The sequence below is a fragment of the Nannobrachium achirus genome, assembly GCF_963921795.1.
Source record: "Nannobrachium achirus genome assembly, chromosome: 21".
NCBI lineage: Eukaryota > Metazoa > Chordata > Actinopteri > Myctophiformes > Myctophidae > Nannobrachium > Nannobrachium achirus.
In genome coordinates, this window is record NC_137828.1 from 19,811,120 (window position 1) to 19,828,091 (window position 16,972).

The 16,972-nt window shown below is 41.7% G+C and overlaps 1 protein-coding gene across 1 annotated transcript; it reads left to right on the top strand.

The window, feature by feature from the left end:
- The first annotated feature begins 1,594 nt into the window (after positions 1–1,594).
- rmdn1 (regulator of microtubule dynamics 1) lies at positions 1,595–14,525 on the top strand. Its single transcript, XM_080751481.1, has 10 exons — positions 1,595–1,755; positions 3,513–3,624; positions 4,112–4,196; positions 6,225–6,384; positions 7,090–7,179; positions 8,545–8,600; positions 11,943–12,030; positions 12,647–12,677; positions 13,208–13,341; positions 14,088–14,525. Exons 1-10 carry the CDS (start codon positions 1,621–1,623, stop codon positions 14,127–14,129), a joined length of 933 nt encoding a protein of 310 aa, XP_080607607.1. The 5' UTR covers positions 1,595–1,620; the 3' UTR covers positions 14,130–14,525.
- Positions 14,526–16,972: the final 2,447 nt, after the last annotated feature.

Below are 16,972 nucleotides of genomic sequence, written 5' to 3' on the forward strand. Positions count from 1 at the left end.
GTGGTTATATCAATGCCTAAACACTAGTACCAGGCAAGGACCCTCCCTAAACTCAGTAAAACTCTGCCTAAACATAACCTTCCTTAACCCTAACCTCACAAACATTATAACAAACCCTGACAGAAAGTATGCCTATTGTAACCTCAAAACCACGCCCACCTGAGCGAAACACCTGGGAAAGAGGGAGTCCCGGGGCCGTGAGGAGTGTGACGTGACTTACCGCAACCCTTGAGTGGGCGTAGCACTCAACCCTCTGAACGTTATGATGACTAATAGTCACGCGTACAATTAATATGATGAGCAATAGCTATGGTATCTTCTTGTTGCAGTATTGCAGTGGTCATGTAAACTGTTGGTATATTACAATAACTGCAACAAAGGGAAATGTTATAAAATGTTATCGTGGCTCTGGACCTGGACAGGGACGCTGTCTCTGGACCAGGACAACCTGGTGTTTGCCAACGGGTCTGAGAGGCCCTAAAGCTAGATGCAGATTTGCAACAAAAAAAAAAAAATGGTCAGTGGTTCCCAAACGTTGTCATTTCAAGGACACCCCCAAAATGATATTTGGCCGCGGACCCCCATCTAAAACTATTTTGTTCCAGCCAGGGACCCCCAGAAGCAAAGATTTGAGCTTTAAAATGTTCTCTCTAAATTTGGGTCTTGGAATATCTATTCTGCATCTAGCTTAGGGCTTCAGCTTCAGACCCGTTGGCAAACACCAGAGGTCGGTCGGAACCACATGATGGCTCGTGCTTTGTTTCCCATCGACGGAGTATTTTGGGGAAGCAGTCAGATCCGGGGTGCATTCAAGACAAAACAACGATAAGTAACATCGTCAATTTGCTCTTGATCGTTAGTATTATAATACTATCAATTATTATCTGTCACAAGCAGACGACGAACCGGCGCGGTGACAGATACAATCAATGTATTTAACTGTACGACCTCGTCTATTATCGCTATATTGTCTAGCCCTGAATACATGACGGCCATATACATGACCGTCATGTTTCCACCTCAACCTGGCTTCTCGTGAGGTAGACAAAGAGCAACGGTTTGAGCTACAAACGTCAGATTTCAAAAATAAAGTGCTTAACCAAGTCCCATTTAGGTCAGAAATGATGCCGTTCAACCAGAATTACATGCTGCTCCCGGATTGTTTAGTAAAAAATAAATGTTTATCCTGGTTTCCCCCTCTAGTGGAGAGTCGCGTCATCTCACTTTAGTGAACGGAGATGACGCGACTCTCCACTAGAGGGCTCTGGGAAAAACAGGAAATACAATGGAAAGCAGAAATCTGTCGGATAAACATGCTTTTTATTAAACAATCCGAGAGCGGCATGTAGTTCTGATTGAACGGCATAATTTCTGACCGAAATGAGACTTGGTTAAGCACTTTATTTTTGAAATCTGACGTTTGTAGCTCAAACTGTTGCTCTTTGTCTACCTCACGAGAAGCCAGGTTGAGTTGGAAACATGACGGTCATGAATATGGCCGTCATATATTCAGAGCTAAGTTTATTTGTGCTCTTGAACGCCTCACGAACACTGTTCATAATATAGTCTACCTGTCTAGCTCACTGTATAGTTAGTTAGTATTGTTTACAGCATGACAGGATGGCTGCTGCAGTCCTCTGTAGAAGTGCTACTGCTTGCAGGACTTTGGTCAGCAAGACAAACTGGCTCAGATGGAACAACACCAACCAGCTGCATCACTGGAGGGCTTTGAAGAAGATCACAGCTACTCTTATTGTGAGTGTAAATATGATGGAAAAACTATAATTATTTTCCTATTACACCTACCTTCTGTCACGATGGTTTCATTATTTCCTATCTTCCTTCATAGCCTTAATTGGCTGACTGCACAGAGGTAGTCTAATATTAGCTGCTTGGGGAGGCGTTTGGAAATATAATTGCATTTGCTCTCATGATGCTGAGCAGTTGTTGCTTAGTGATCTACATCTACCGATACATGTAGGTAAAAGGGCAGCGGGGTATTATTACAGCCATGGGGTCGGGGAGTTCTGCTCTGTAGCAATTAGCTTAAGAAAGATGCTTTAAGGTAGTCTTGCAAACCTTTTGTGCAATTTTGTGACAGATTGTTTTTAAAGGCCTTTTTTTAAATAGAATATGATATGATGAATGCAATGTTAATTTGATGTGTGCAGTCTGTTTGATATAATATGGCATCATCTTTGACTGTCTTTGTGATTATTGCTAAATTGGTCTGGAACTGTCCCATATTATGGAGTATAACAATAAAATAACAGTAGTCAATGACACAATCAAATTCCGAAGTCCTAAACCATGGGCTCTGATAAAAAGAACTGGCCCAGTGCCATGATCCACAGTTACCTATGGGCTTCTCTAGGACAAGCCCATAGGTAACTGTGGATCAAACAGCACTGTGTGTGTGTGTGTGTGTGTGTGTGTGTGTGTGTGTGTGTGTGTGTGTGTGTGTGTGAACCACCCATTGTCAACATTGAACTATGTATATTAATATACCTTTGAGTTGTAGGTATATAATGGCATAGTTAAATGTTGACAATGGGTGCAGTGGTTCTCCTCTTTAATATAGCATAACAATCTGTTTATCACTTTAAACCTAATATACATTGGCTATTTGAAATTTAAATAGCCGATCAACAAGTTCTCAACGCAGCACGACGTGACACGGTCAGAGCTTGTAGATCTGCATTTTTTAAAAACATTTTTAGAATATTTAAAGGAATAGTTCACCCCCAAAATGTTTTTTTTCCCTATTGATTACTCACGCCATGGAGACTTGAGTTCAATAATATTCTTTGGTTTTTGTCGCATTCCTAATACAAATCATTTATTACAGTAAACTTAACCCTGATGGTTTCCCCATCCAGTGCCATGCATTTGGGTCCCCAGCCGGAATCAATGGGGTACATTTACTATAATCACATTTTTGTCTTGGGAATGCGACAAATACAAAAAAAATATATATATTTGTCTCTATGGCATGAGTAATCAATAGAAAAAAAAATGTCATTTTGGGGGTGAACTACTCCTTTAAATTTTAAAACACAAATTAACAACACAAATCTCTTACTGAGGTCCCTGGCACAAACTATTTTGGTCTCCTGTAGGTAACTCTGGTGCCTTGATCCAAAGTTACCCATGTTCTTGTCATAGTCTGGCTTGTGGCCACAGGGTCAAAAGAGGACAATGACATCCAAGCTCTGGTCTAAGTCAGGTCTGACATCATTCCCCACAGCAGAGTATGTGTGTTTATGTGATCATGCAAAAGAGAAGTAACGCACATCCTCCGTTCTTCGGTGCCGAGCTATAAACTGACAGTGCAGTAATACTAGAAACAAAAAGGTAGCCCGCACTCACTTTAAAGTAGCTCCAAGCTTTTTAATGACAAACAGCAATGATATTGCTGTTTGTCATTAAAAAGCTTGGAGCTACTTTAAAGTGAGTGCGGGCTACCTTTATGTGATTTATGACCATCTCTCTGTACACTCACCTCCACACAGGGAGGGAGAGCTGCATTCCTACTGAGCCTACCTACGCTCTCCTACCTGGGGGTCGAGGCTTACCAGAGGCTGCATCACGTTGGTACATCTGTGGTACTGGCATTAGAAAGAGGTAGGATTGATATGTCTATTAGGGCTGTAACGACATGACATTTTACATAACGATTAATTGTCGCTCAAATAATTGCGATTAACGATTTAATTGTGTTTTTTTTTGTCATTGACAATTACATTTCTGTTTGGCTTCTAGTCTTTGAAGTTGCGGATATGACCTAAATATACAAAGAAATTGACAACTTTATATTTAAAAAAGAACATTGATTGTGGAAATAGCCATGCGACGCGTTGTGAGCTTGTAGATCTGCTATTTCCGCAATTTCATTTTTATTTTTTTTTGCAAATATATGAACATTTTTCAACATGAAAACGATTGTGACAAAATAATTACGATTAAGTCAAATAATTGCGATTAGACGATTATGTAATAATTGTGACAGGCCTAATGCCTATTGTTGTCTGTAGTGAGATATCATGCAGCAGATTTTTGCCCTTTAAAAATGTGCTACCTAAGCTTGGTATTGTATTTTGCATGTGAGCAGAGGAGGTCTTGGAGCAGGCGGACTATCTGTACAGCTGCGCAGAGACGGAGAAACTCTATCAGCTTCTGGTACAGTACAAAGACAGGTAGGAGTATCACCTTTTTCACACTACGATTAAGACTCCCTAATCGGGAGATGAGCGACCGTCATGTCCCATACACAAACTTTAGAAGGCAATGGTAGCCAATCAGGAGGGAATATGGGAAATGGGACAGATCCATGTTGATGACATGACTTTAGAGATACTGTGTACCACTTTGCGTGATTTTAGGGCAAAATCTGTAGGAGCAGTGTCCAAAAATGTATTTTGCAAGATGGGTGGAGGTTGTGGTTTGGCAGCCAAGGAGTGTGTGTGCAAAGTTTGGCATGGATAGGGGCAACGGTGGCGGAGATATGAGTAGGGCAAAAGTGTGACGTGACGTGTGACGGACAGACTGACTGACAGCCGGTGGAGGTTTTGATAGTAACTGTGACCTGGCGGTCGCAATTACCACACAGTTTCTCCCATATTTAAGCTAGGTTCCCCATGCCTTATATTATAATTTCTTCTGTAAAGGACCACCAGCCTTTTTGTCTTTCGTCACTCTTACTTTTATTTCATTGATTGCTCAAAATCATGTTATGATGTATATATTTCCACATTATTGCTTTTGACATTTGCCTATTCATGATTGATATTGATGTCTGGTCCCTCTCAAAACACGTATTAAACACCTCAAAATACTACAAAATGTTGTACTTCATGAAATGCTATTCGGTGTTCTTACTTGGATTTCGTAATGTAAGTCCATTGTGCCATACTAGGTTAAACACCCCAGTCCTGTGCATGCATGTACCTTGTACATGCATAGGGGACTTATTTATGGACGATGGTATTTGCACTGAACTTTTGAATGCGCATTCGTCTTTGTAATTTGCAATCGGGAGATAAGCGACCGTCAGGTCGCAGCGTGATTTTAGGCCAAAATGTGTAGGAGCAGTGTTCAAAAATGTGTTTGAAAAAATCGGCCTGATGGTGGCGCTATATGGGACAGATCCATGTTGATGAGATGAGTGTAGACATACTGTGTAGCGATTTGCGTGATTTTAGGGCAAAATCTGTAGGAGCAGTGTCCAAAAATGTGTTTTAAAAAAATCGGCCTGAAGGTGGCGCTAAATGGGACAGATCCATGTTGATGACATGAGTGTAGACATACTGTGTACCGATTTGTGTGATTTTAGGTAAAAAATTGGAGGAGCAGTGTCCAAAAATGCGTTTTGCAAGAATCGGCCTCATGGTGGCGCTAGAAGAGGGCCATGTGAGAATTGATGGGTGGAGGTTGTGGTTTGGCAGGCAAGGAGTGTGTGTGCAAAATTTGGCATGGACCGGGGCAACGATTGCAGAGATATGAGCAGGGCAAAAGTGTGACGTGTGACAGACTGACTGGCTGACTGACAGACGGACAACTGGTCGAGGTTTTGATAGTAACTGCGACCTGATGGTCACAAATAATAACGTCCATTTAGTTGGTGACCTGCTGACAGTCTGATCTCATCTGACTCATCTGTCGTTTCATAGTCATTTTGATCTTTTTCTCTTGCCATCTCAGAATTATACATGCATAAGTAATAATCCCAAAGCATGATAGGATGTTAATTGTATCATTGCAGTATATCTGTATTAGATTCTAGAAGCATCTGCATTTTGTTGTTTCTTCGCTAATGTAATCAGGTTTTTCCTTTAATTTCTCATCTGTCTGTATATAGTATACCAGGCCAAGTCAGTCACACAAAGGCTCATAATAATCCACTCCAGTAAGCCGTTTTGATGAGTAGGTCTATTGTACTGGACAAATTCCTTCCTTCATAGCTCAGTGTTCTCTCACACTCACTCACTCACACACACACACACACACACACACACACACACACACACACACACACACACACACACACACACACACACACACACACACACACACACAATTTCTGTCTGATTACATCACAGTTAGTTTGGGATATTACATTATCAGAAAAATGAAGCTGCCATTGAAAACCATGCAGCCTAGGTCTATAGTTTAGACCACATACATCCTGTACTATACCTACACTTACTTATGCTGTGTGTGTCCAGCGAAAATGCAGAGTTCCTGTGGCGTTTGGCGCGGGCATCCCGTGACCTGTCCCAAACGACCAACGTGGCCGCTGACCAGAAGAAGAAGCTGACGTACGAGGCCTTGGAATATGTGAAGAAGGCCCTGGAAAAGGACGAAGCCTGCTTCGCAGCACACAAAGTAGGACTGGTCCCATCCCTTTACCAACGTGCCATCATTTCTGTTAATAGTAAATGACAAAAGAAAGCATTTGCCTTGCCATTATACTTCACTAGGTTCCCTCTAAGGCTGGGCAATATATCTGAAATCTATCTTCATCGAGGTATCAACATGCGAGGTATACATACATACCGACGATGTGTGTGTCAAATGAATTAACAGACACACTATGCATGCACGTAGCACATGCAAAAAAGCAGTCCATCTGTAACCAGGTGTGGTTATTTCAATAAAACCATTGTTGGAAAATTGAAATAAGGCATTTAATGTCTTTATTCTATGTGTACTGTGCAATGTGCATGCATGGATATGCTTTCATTATCTGGGTTAGGCAGGCAGTGGACCTAAAGCAGAAAAACATGAAAAACTATACCGGTATAAAGCAATTGTTTTTAATAATATCGAGAGTGATATCGATATTTAGCTACTCAACGTTATCGAATATCGTTTTCCTAATATCGCCCAGCCTTTGTTCCCTCCTTTTCCCCCTCTACAACCAGTCTTTTCACTGAAGAATATGATCTGATCTACTCCCTTGCGTTGCAAGCTTATAGATCAGCTATTTTTGCAGAATGTTCGGCCACAGAATAGGCACGTCCATGTGGTTTTGTAATACTTATGGTAACCCTTCAGAACCACTCTGTTTCTCCTCCTATGCTCCTACAGTGGTACGCCATATGTCTCAGTGATGTTGGCGAATACGAGGGCGTGAAGGTGAAAATAGGAAACTCTTACATCATCAGGGATCATTTGGAGGTAAATCCTGTGTTTTTCTTTGTTTATACCACAGTTACAACAGAGAGAAGGACGCACTACTCATAGCCACGATGCAAACTATTCTCTATTGAAACCAACGTTTCGACAGTATCGTCTTCTTCAGGGTTTTCCTCTCTCTGTTGTAACGGTTATATCTGCCGTGGTCAGCCCCTCCTTAAAGAACAACTTCGTTTTTGGAGCTGTGTGCAGCTCCCTATACGTGGCTGTGTGGGTCTGTGTGTCTGTCTGTGTGTCTGTGTGTCTGTGTGTATGTAGCCTGACTTCGGCGCGTAACTAGTGCCGCACCATTTACGCCACTCGCGCAATATATACATCAAAATGTGCGGCTCGGCCGGGAATGGTGTTCTATTACCTTTCGTTCCGATCCGCCTTACCATGCCGACGTAATCGGCAAAAAACGACGCTTAATTGTCCCCATTGACTTATAATGGGACAATGCAAGAAATCACTTTCAAGTATTTTTCTCTCGTAAACCATAGGAGCTACAGTTTCAAACCTCGGAGAGGAGATTCATAATGATTTTAAGAATGAATCGAAAAATAATTACATCACTCGGCCTCATGGTGGCGCTATAACTTTACGTTTTGCCCCGTAACTCTTGAACCGTAGATCGGAAAATTAAAATTAAAAAGACGCATCTCCCCATATAGGCCACGCCCATTTGCGCCAGGATAGATTTTCCGCCATCTTGAATTTTCTCCAAAACACACTTTTTGCTCCTTTTCCCACATATTTTCTTCAAATGTCACAAAAATCGGTACACATGATCTACACACACACACACACACACACACACACACACACACACACACACACACACACACACACACACACAGCTCCACTTCACACGGGTGTGATTTTTACAATAAGGGATCATATTTTAGATTGCAATTAGAGAAATCTCTAAAGAAAGAAATGCCTATCGTTTTAGCGATTTTAACGATTTTGATTTCAGTGGTTGGGGCATGCATGCAAGTGGCTAAATATGTATTTTTAGCCCCAAAAGCCGGCGATTTCTGTACTACTATTTACAGTAGCCCCCATAAGTCACATCTGCCCATGAAGGATTGTGGTGCATCTTGGGAATGGGCTTATTGTGTCTAAAAAGACATATTTAGCAACATGTACGCATGCCCCCAAACACTAAAATCAAACTTTCTGAAATCGCTTAAACGATAGAAAGCAGTACATTAAAATATGAACCTTTGTTGTAAAAAAAAAAAACAAAGTTGTCCTTTAACACTGGTTCTGTGCTCCTCCTGTGTTTGGTTCATATATCACAGAAACAAAGTAGCACATTCAGCAGAAATATGACTCAAACAACGAACTAACATTTTCCCACAGAGAGCCGTAGAGCTGAACCCCAAAGATGCTACCTCAATCCACATCTTGGGTCACTGGTGAGTCTTATTGTTTACTTTAACCCCAAATCACACCAAATGCTGTGCCCCGTTGAGCACCGACGAGCCCTTCTGCTGGCTGAAGCGAGCAGACTTCTCTCTACCTTTGACACGAGGGCTTTACGTTATGAGTGTGGTTGGGCAAGCTGATATGCTAATATTTACAGGCAAAATGTATCCAGCACATTAGTGCAAACATGTCATTATGAAAAACAGGAATAAGAGCCTGAAAGCCCTGCAAGCTACTCCCAACCTGTGTTTTCATCAGCATCTTTTATTTAACCAGGTAAAGGTCTTGTAGAAATCTCCTGTCCTTGCATGAAAATTGATATAATAAACAATTCAAACTGACAATTGGCCGCGTTTCCCAAAGCGATTTTGAGTGCTCGTAAGCTCAGGCATGGTCGTAGAGACCAAAAGCGTTTCAAGAACCTCTTCGCAGCCTGCGCAGGCACCTGTCAATCAAGAGCAACGAGGGCTTTCAGGAAACCGGTCGAGAGTGTACAATGGAACCAAATGGCTGTGATGACGGTTGAATGCAGACCTTATACGAATGGCCATCGTAAGGAGGATTTTAGAAGAAAACACCTTTCCCGCAAGTTTCCCACGGGTGCTGCGGACGTGTCTTACGATGTTTTTTTTAAGGTGATACACCAAACATTTAAAAAGTATTTATGTCATATTGTTTATGTCCTAAAAACGTTTTTCAAAAGGTTTGAGGCTAAATTACCACTCCTGAATAGAGCCTAAGCTCATTTTTGAATGGCTCTCAAAGCATTTTCAGCTGCAGTACCACCTTTGGCCTGAACTGCGCCACCCCCCCCCCCCCCCCCCCCCCCCCCTCTTTTCTTCAAAAAAAAAGTTTTGAGAACCCGTGGGATGCTTTTAACCTCCGCCTTCCCAAAACCAGAGAAAGACACAATGGTCAGAAATGGGACTTTGTGAGGATAGAAGGTGCTAGTGGGACCCCAAAAAAAGGTTTTAAAATAGGAAAAGTGAAATTTCATGGTGTATCACCTTTAAGGGTGCGCCTGGGGCGCCCGTAAGCACCCTTCATAGAAAACTGAGCACTATATAACTAAGTATAACTATGAAAGTATATTTAAAAGCAGACTGGTTCTCCAGCGCTGAGTCTGAAATCAGGCTAGGAAGATGAGGGTCCATTGGTTCATATAACTAATTGTAGCCCTAAAATTATTACAGCCAAGACGGGCGGAGAACAGCCTTAGTAGTGGGAGAAATATGTAACAAAAATAGGCTAATGTGTTCACTTCCGGCAGAAAGCGTGAAAATTTGCACCTAGGGGTATTTTTGTGCGCCGAATTCAAAAATTGACGGTCCCAAGCACTTTTCCCATGGGATCTGGTGGCTCTAATTCACTTACCATACTAGAGAAAAAAGACCCCCGCAAATAATTTCTTTAAATAGCATGTGAGGGGTCTATCTAGGGGGTTTTCATGATTCTGAATCCATTGCAAGCATTTGTTTTGCACGAAAAACATTCCTTGGGCTAAAAATGGACCCTACACAACTGTGAAAAGTGATGACTCATCACTAAACCATAGTTTTGTGGGGTCCATTTCTTGCCCAAGGAATGTTTTTGTGCAAAACGAATGCTTGGAATGGATTCAGAATCATGAAAACCCCCTAGATAGACCCCTCACATGCTACTTAAAGAAGATTTTTGGGGGGTCTTTTTTTCCTAACCCTAACCCTATGGTAAGTGAATTAGAGAAAAGTGAATTTGAGAAAAGTGCTTGGGACCGTCAATTTTTGAATTCAGCGCACAAAAATACCCCTAGGTGCAGATTTTCACGCTTTCTGCCGGAAGTGAACACCTTTTTCACATATTTCTCCCACTATAGTAGCTGAACACAGCAGGCTTAATAGCATGACGGGTAGTGAGTTGGACTAAGCACTGAGAGCCTCGGGTTCGACTCCCGCTTCAGCAGATCGAACGATACGGAGAGTCCCCGAGTATCAATTTGAGAACCAATACTCTAGTAGGCCTAGCCTATAAAATAAAATAAAATAAATAAATATTTAAGACAGGCAGTTAAGTCAATTTGTGCAGTCAGTTATAGGCCTACCAACAGGCAACAGCGCTTTGCAGCTTTGCATGTAGTTTCAAATTAAAACAAGAAGGGGTTTGTACAGTCAGTTAAGCTGCTACCAACAGCGCTAAAAGTGTGTTAATTTTCAGCGTTGTATGTTTTATTGATGGGCCGAGTACAATCACACAAACCAACAGCTGAAATTCATTTGGGAGCGCAGCTGCTGACGTCCTATCAATCGAAGCCCAGAGCCATTCAAGGAGAGTTTCAGGGAGAGTTGCATCATATCCGTTCACATGGGGCCAGAGTTTGCAGAACTCTCTAATACAAGGCTCTGGCCAGCCCAAGGGCATGCGTAGGCTGTTTTGAGAGGGGCGCTTACAAGCGCGTTTGAGAAACGCCATAATCGTAAGGACCGCAGCCGTACGAAGGGCCTCGTACGACCTGCGCTTTGGGAAACGCGGACAATATCTACTGTCACACTTTAACAGAGCAATACAATATCATGAAAAATTGCAATACAATGTCAATAACAAAAACAAACCGTTGAACTTGTTCAACAGGTTTAAACAGTTTCAGTTAATTAAACAAAAAACTGATGCCGCAAGGCTATGCCGTTGATGTAAATAATAAAATAATAAAGCAGAAGCTACAAAGTATGAGAGTCTGTCGACTCTCGCTCCTTTACTCCAGTGGTTCTCAACCTGTGGGTCGGGACCCCCAGGGGTGTCCCCATATTATTTGGGGGGGTCCCCAGATTATTAACCTAATGTGCAACATTGTTTTCCTCTCAACAGTAAACAAACCAACATAAGGTTTAAGTGTATAGAGGGAATCTGCACATTTCTAAAGTGACAATTTAAGGACATTAAATGACATTAAACATTGGCCAAATTGTCAAGAGGCAGAAATTGTGAAAATAGCCGATCTACATGCTCACAACGCCTCGCAACGCAAGGCATTGTGAGCATGTAGATCGGCTATTTTCACAATATAACTGTTATACAAAATGTAATGCCTCAACTCTTAGTGCTCGTCGGGGTAGGGGTCCCAGTTAAAAAATATATATTTTGGGGGTTGCGGCCTGGGGGTTGCGGCCTGAAAAGGTTGAGAACCACTGCTCTACTCTGAGGAGCATGAAGGCAGTTGCACACAGCAAATTCCACGGTAATCAAGATGGTTTTTGAGATGTATTATTTGGCCAAAGTGGTGGACATTACCATCTGACCTGCTGATATATTCTGGGCTATTAAAATCAATCTTATAATATCCATCTACTCTTTCCTAGGTGCTTTGCTTTTGCAGAGTTGCCGTGGTACCAGCGCAAGGTGGCAGCGGTCATCTTCGCATCACCTCCCACAGCCACGTATGAGGAGGTAGTGTTGATTTAGTTTTAGTCATAGTCTTTTGAATAAAATGTCATTTAGTTTTGCATTATTTTAGTCATTTGAAATGTTTTAGTCTGGTTTTTAGTCGACTAAATATACGATGTTGTCGACTAAAATGTATGTTGGCGGTGCCTTGATGAGGTCTTAATGCATGATTTTACACTTGGATTCATGCTGAAAATAGCCGATCTACAAGCTCACAACGCGTTGCAGCACAACGTCTTGTGAGCTTGTAGATCTGCTATTTTCAGAGCACAACCAAACATAAAATGACTTGTCTTTTAGTTCTACTAGATCCCTTCTCCACTAGTCCCTCCCTAACATTTTAGTCTGTATTTGTTGACAAAATTGTCAATATATTTAGTCTTAGTCATCATAGCATCGTTTTTATTTAGTTTTCGTCAGTGAAAAAAGGTAGCCGACGAACATTTCTCGTCATAGTTTTAGTCGCCAAAATCAACACTGGCACTGTGTGGCTCAAAGGAGCTCAGTAAAGCAGCCTCAAAGTTAAACCATCATGATGTTTATCATCACTTACTATTCACTCAACTGGTTTACAACCACAGAATCAACCACTAATCTTATTCTTTCTGCTTTTCCTCAGGCTTTGGCCTTCTTCCTGAAAGCTGAAGAAGGTAACACATTACAGGCTTGTTGTGAACACTTTACACAATGAACACTTTACAAAATGAGCATTTACTGCTTTACTGCATGGGTCTTCAACGTTTTCAGGCCATGGAACCCTTAGTTGAGAGAGAGATGAAGCAGGGACCCCCTCAACCTAGATTCCATATAGTTTCATTGTTTGACAGCACAATTGTTTCAGATATTTAACCACTTAACTTGACTTTCACTCTGTACTTAGTCTGCCCTTTATGCCCTCTACACCAAAGCTCTGCCAAAAATAGCCGTTCGGCGTCGAGCTTGTAGATCGGCAATTTTGGGCTAAAGTTCTCTTAATATGTACGCTAGGGTTCAAGTGGTTATTATAAAAAAGGAGGGAAAAAAAGTCTCTATCACTCAGATTTGAAGGAGTATTTGTAGTAACTCTGAGGACCCCCTAGGGGTCCTGGACCCCCTGTTGAAGACCCATGCTTCACTGCAACATAAATCATTTCATTGTGTAAGTGTCACAGGTTTGTCTTTATTTTTGTTGCTTTCCCAGTTGACCCCAACTTCTACAGTAAGAACCTACTGATGCTGGGGAAGACTTACATGGGCTTGAATGACAAGGAGAGTGCCTTACTGTGGCTGACCAAGGCAACAAAGTACCCTCAGCACACACAGGAAGACAAAGAGGTAAGAAGCAAAAATAGAGGATCTATAAGCTCGCAAGCCCATGGCTTTATAATCCAATCTTACAATAAAAAGAAAAATCGAACCTCGGTTCGAAGTGAAGCGGTGAATTCTTATTCTATGTGTTCTAGAGCTATGAAATCTGTGTTCTAGATCTATACATTCTATCTTCTAGATCTTTACTTTCTATGTGCTTTAGTTCTATATTTTCATGAATTCTGAATGAATGAATGATTTTGTCTGGAGGGCCAAATTGTCATGTGAAGCTTGACCAATCCTCAATTCTGCATGCACGGGACAGACATGGGACAGACAAAGCCACACCTTGGAAGCGGCTTTCACCGCTTCAAAAACAAGAACTGATTGGTATACAAAATATCAACCATGACTGTGGTAACAGTCTAGAAACACGGAGCCCAGCACTGTTGGAAGCAAATCGCCCAGAGCAGGAGGATGCGTCTACCTTTTATTATGTCTATGGCTATCGCTGTTTGAAGGCGAAGATCTGGTTGTGTATGCGTACTGTATGAACTAATTATCACAAAGGTCACACACATTTTGCAGAAAAGGCCTTTTCTTTTTGCCGGCTAAACAAATAGTGAAACGTCCCACATCTGAAGGGCACACCCTTTTTTGTTGTTGTTGCAAGTAAGTGTTTTTCTCTTTCTTGTGGAGTGTTTGCTGGACTGTTTCCACAGTCAAAAATGTCATTCTAACCCTCGATCCACTTGATTCTTGTTCCTCTCCAGGTCCACAAAGAAGCCGTTGATCTTCTGAAGAAGCTGGGATGAGAAGACAACCACAATGACTTGTTGAGATTCCTGCAGTACTGCAATGAACTTTTCCTAATGAAATCTATTGAATTATTGTAGTAGCCCGTCTCTGGCCTTAAAAAAGCAATAACCCAGATAACATCCTCTAATACTTCTTACCCAAGCATATGTGGGCACACACACAGTGGACACTCCTCTCTGTGAGAGATGATATAGCTTGCTAACTATACCTAATATATACTAGTATTGAAACATAATTCAACCGTCCAAATGATATATTCATGAGGTATGGTACTGGTAGGGTGAAAAGACATTAAGACAATATTAAAGTATTAACATCAGAGACTAAAACATGAATAAATGCGGACTTCTCTCCCTTCAGTTCCAACTTTATTAAAATCATCTTCCTTGCTACACGTTTTACTGAAACTCTTGGCTCGGTAGCGCTGTCACCTCGACAGCTAGAAGGTCCTGGGTTCGATTCATGCTGGGGACGCTGTGGGCGTGTTCTCTCCTCCGCGTCATCAGTGCCCATATCCTCGGTGGGGTTGGTGAAAGGGCCTTTCTGTGTGGAGTTTGCATGTTCTCCCCATATCTCCTAGGGTAGATACCCTCACAAAAAACATGCAGTAATCCTGGTCTCTATACTGCCTCTGACTGGCCAGCCGGGGAGCCTGATGGAAGGGAAAGGAACTGGTTGGAATAACGTGTTCCTTCCACATGCTACATCCAACTGGGGAAGCTCCCCCTGTCGGGTGAAAAAAATCAGTTAGGACTCCTCATGCATAGAAGGAAGCATGAGGTCAGTCCGTTGCTCTCCCGAGGTTGGCAGAGGGAGTGTAGCGCCCAGGATTACATTAGACCAGGGGTCTTCCAACAGGGGGTCCGGGACCCCTAGGGGGTCCTCCAAATCTTTGTGTGATAGGAACATTTTTTTCTCCTTTTTTGTATGCATGCACTTGAACCCTATAATGTCCATATCCTGAGAACTGTAGCCAAAAATAGCAGATCTACAAGCTAGATCAGCTATTTTTGGCAAAGAGGTTTGGGGTAGAGGGGAAAAAGAGCAGAATAGGTACAGAGTAAAAGGTCAAAATTATTAAGTAATGACGGCTCAAGTGGTTAAATATCTGAAAACACAAATTGACATGAATCCAAAATACACCGATGATTGTGCTGTCAAACAATGACACTATATGGAATCTATTAACAGGTTGTGGGGGTCCCTGCTTCATCTCTCTTTCAACTAAGGGGTCCTTGGCCTGAAAACGTTGAATACCCCTGCATTAGACAATTGGCACTGGGTTGAAAAATGGGTTACAGAATCGTGGGATAAAAAAATAAAAAAAAACAATTCACTGAACGTAGTCTGGCCTGGGTTTATTTAATTATCTGTTTTGTTGTCTCATAAATCCATCTGTCTCTTCATTAAAACAGATCGGAGGAGATTAAAAATGACTCTTATCTCTATACAGTCTCCAGGAACGGGGCATTCTGTACAGTTACAGTGTGTATCTACACGCGATATGTTACAGTTCAGACCAGTTCCAGATTGCCTAAACCGCAGCCATCAAAATCTCTTCATCACAGTATAATCACAGATTGATAGATCATATAGGGGAACATTTTGTTTGTGGCATGTACCTATTCAGCTACTGTTAAATCTACTGTTGCAGCCGGCAGCGCTGAAGGCAACCTGGAACGTGGCCTCTCATTCATTTTATAAGAACAAAGGCATCACAGATTTCCAACAATGGAACAGTGTCTGTGTATTTAATTAGAATAGGTATTTAATTTCTTATACAATGAGTATGCATATACACAGAGTTCTTTGATTATGGATTTCTTTTGTTCAAAACGTTTTGCACTTTTCTCTAGAGGCGGCTCTGTTGGCCTTTCATACAAGAGTACATTTTATTTTCTTGTCCCATATTACATGTCAACGGGGACACATGAATTGATGTTATATACACAATGAATGGGCATCTCGACAAGTCTTCCTCTCGTTTTTTCAACACATCCAAAATACATCCAAACAACCACAGAGTTTTGGGGTATCCAACAGTTACGCAAGGAAAGAACGCTCTGCTATAGCCCCTCTCCACACACACACCGTGGGGGTGTGTGCAGTTGTTGATTGAAATACAAAAAAAAGTGAAGATCTGGAAAAAGAAACTGCAAATAACCAGGATGCATAAAAATAAATAAAACAACGGGACAATCTATTCTAAAGCAAAAGCATTGCATTTTCAAGGTTGGCATGTTTCTACCCTGGCAGCAAGAAAAGGCCTCACGCTGCCCAGAGGAGGCAATGTTTCCATTTGGCCTGTGGACACTACATTGTCCATCACAGGAGATTTGTATTCGTAAGATACTTTTTATGCATAACAGCTGCTACTCAGGTCTGACTTATACACACACAATTTTATGAAACTAAAGCCCGAGTTATATTTAGTTGCACAGGTTGCATCGCACACTGAAAATGGATTTACCGCGTGCGACACAGCCCGGCACAACCAAGTACAAATCGGGCATAATAAGGCTTACGTGCTTCTCAAACGAGACAATGAGAAAGTGACATGATTGAACATAGACTTAATAAATTAAATAGGCAGATTATCATTTTATTTTAGCGCATTAGCCTGGTTAATAAACCAGACTTCACAACACCACCCCCTGGCGGTAGGAATTAGTATGAGCAACGCCAGGCTACAATGCCATGATTTTAGAAGGCATGTTCCAGTTCAGCCATAATGCAGTCACACGGATCACGAGCCTAGCCAATTCAAGGTTTTTGGGGTTCAAATGTCTATTTACAACAGCACTATGTTCGTGCTTGACGTGCATTCATGTTAATCAAT

Bases quoted from the DNA above. Each gene is read 5' to 3' on its own strand.
- rmdn1 (XM_080751481.1), top strand. From the start codon at position 1,621: ATGGCTGCTGCAGTCCTCTGTAGAAGTGCTACTGCTTGCAGGACTTTG. The intron at 1,756-3,512 runs GTGAGTGTAAAT...ACCTCCACACAG, and splicing joins AGATCACAGCTACTCTTATT to GGAGGGAGAGCTGCATTCCT. The intron at 13,342-14,087 runs GTAAGAAGCAAA...GTTCCTCTCCAG, and splicing joins ACACACAGGAAGACAAAGAG to GTCCACAAAGAAGCCGTTGA.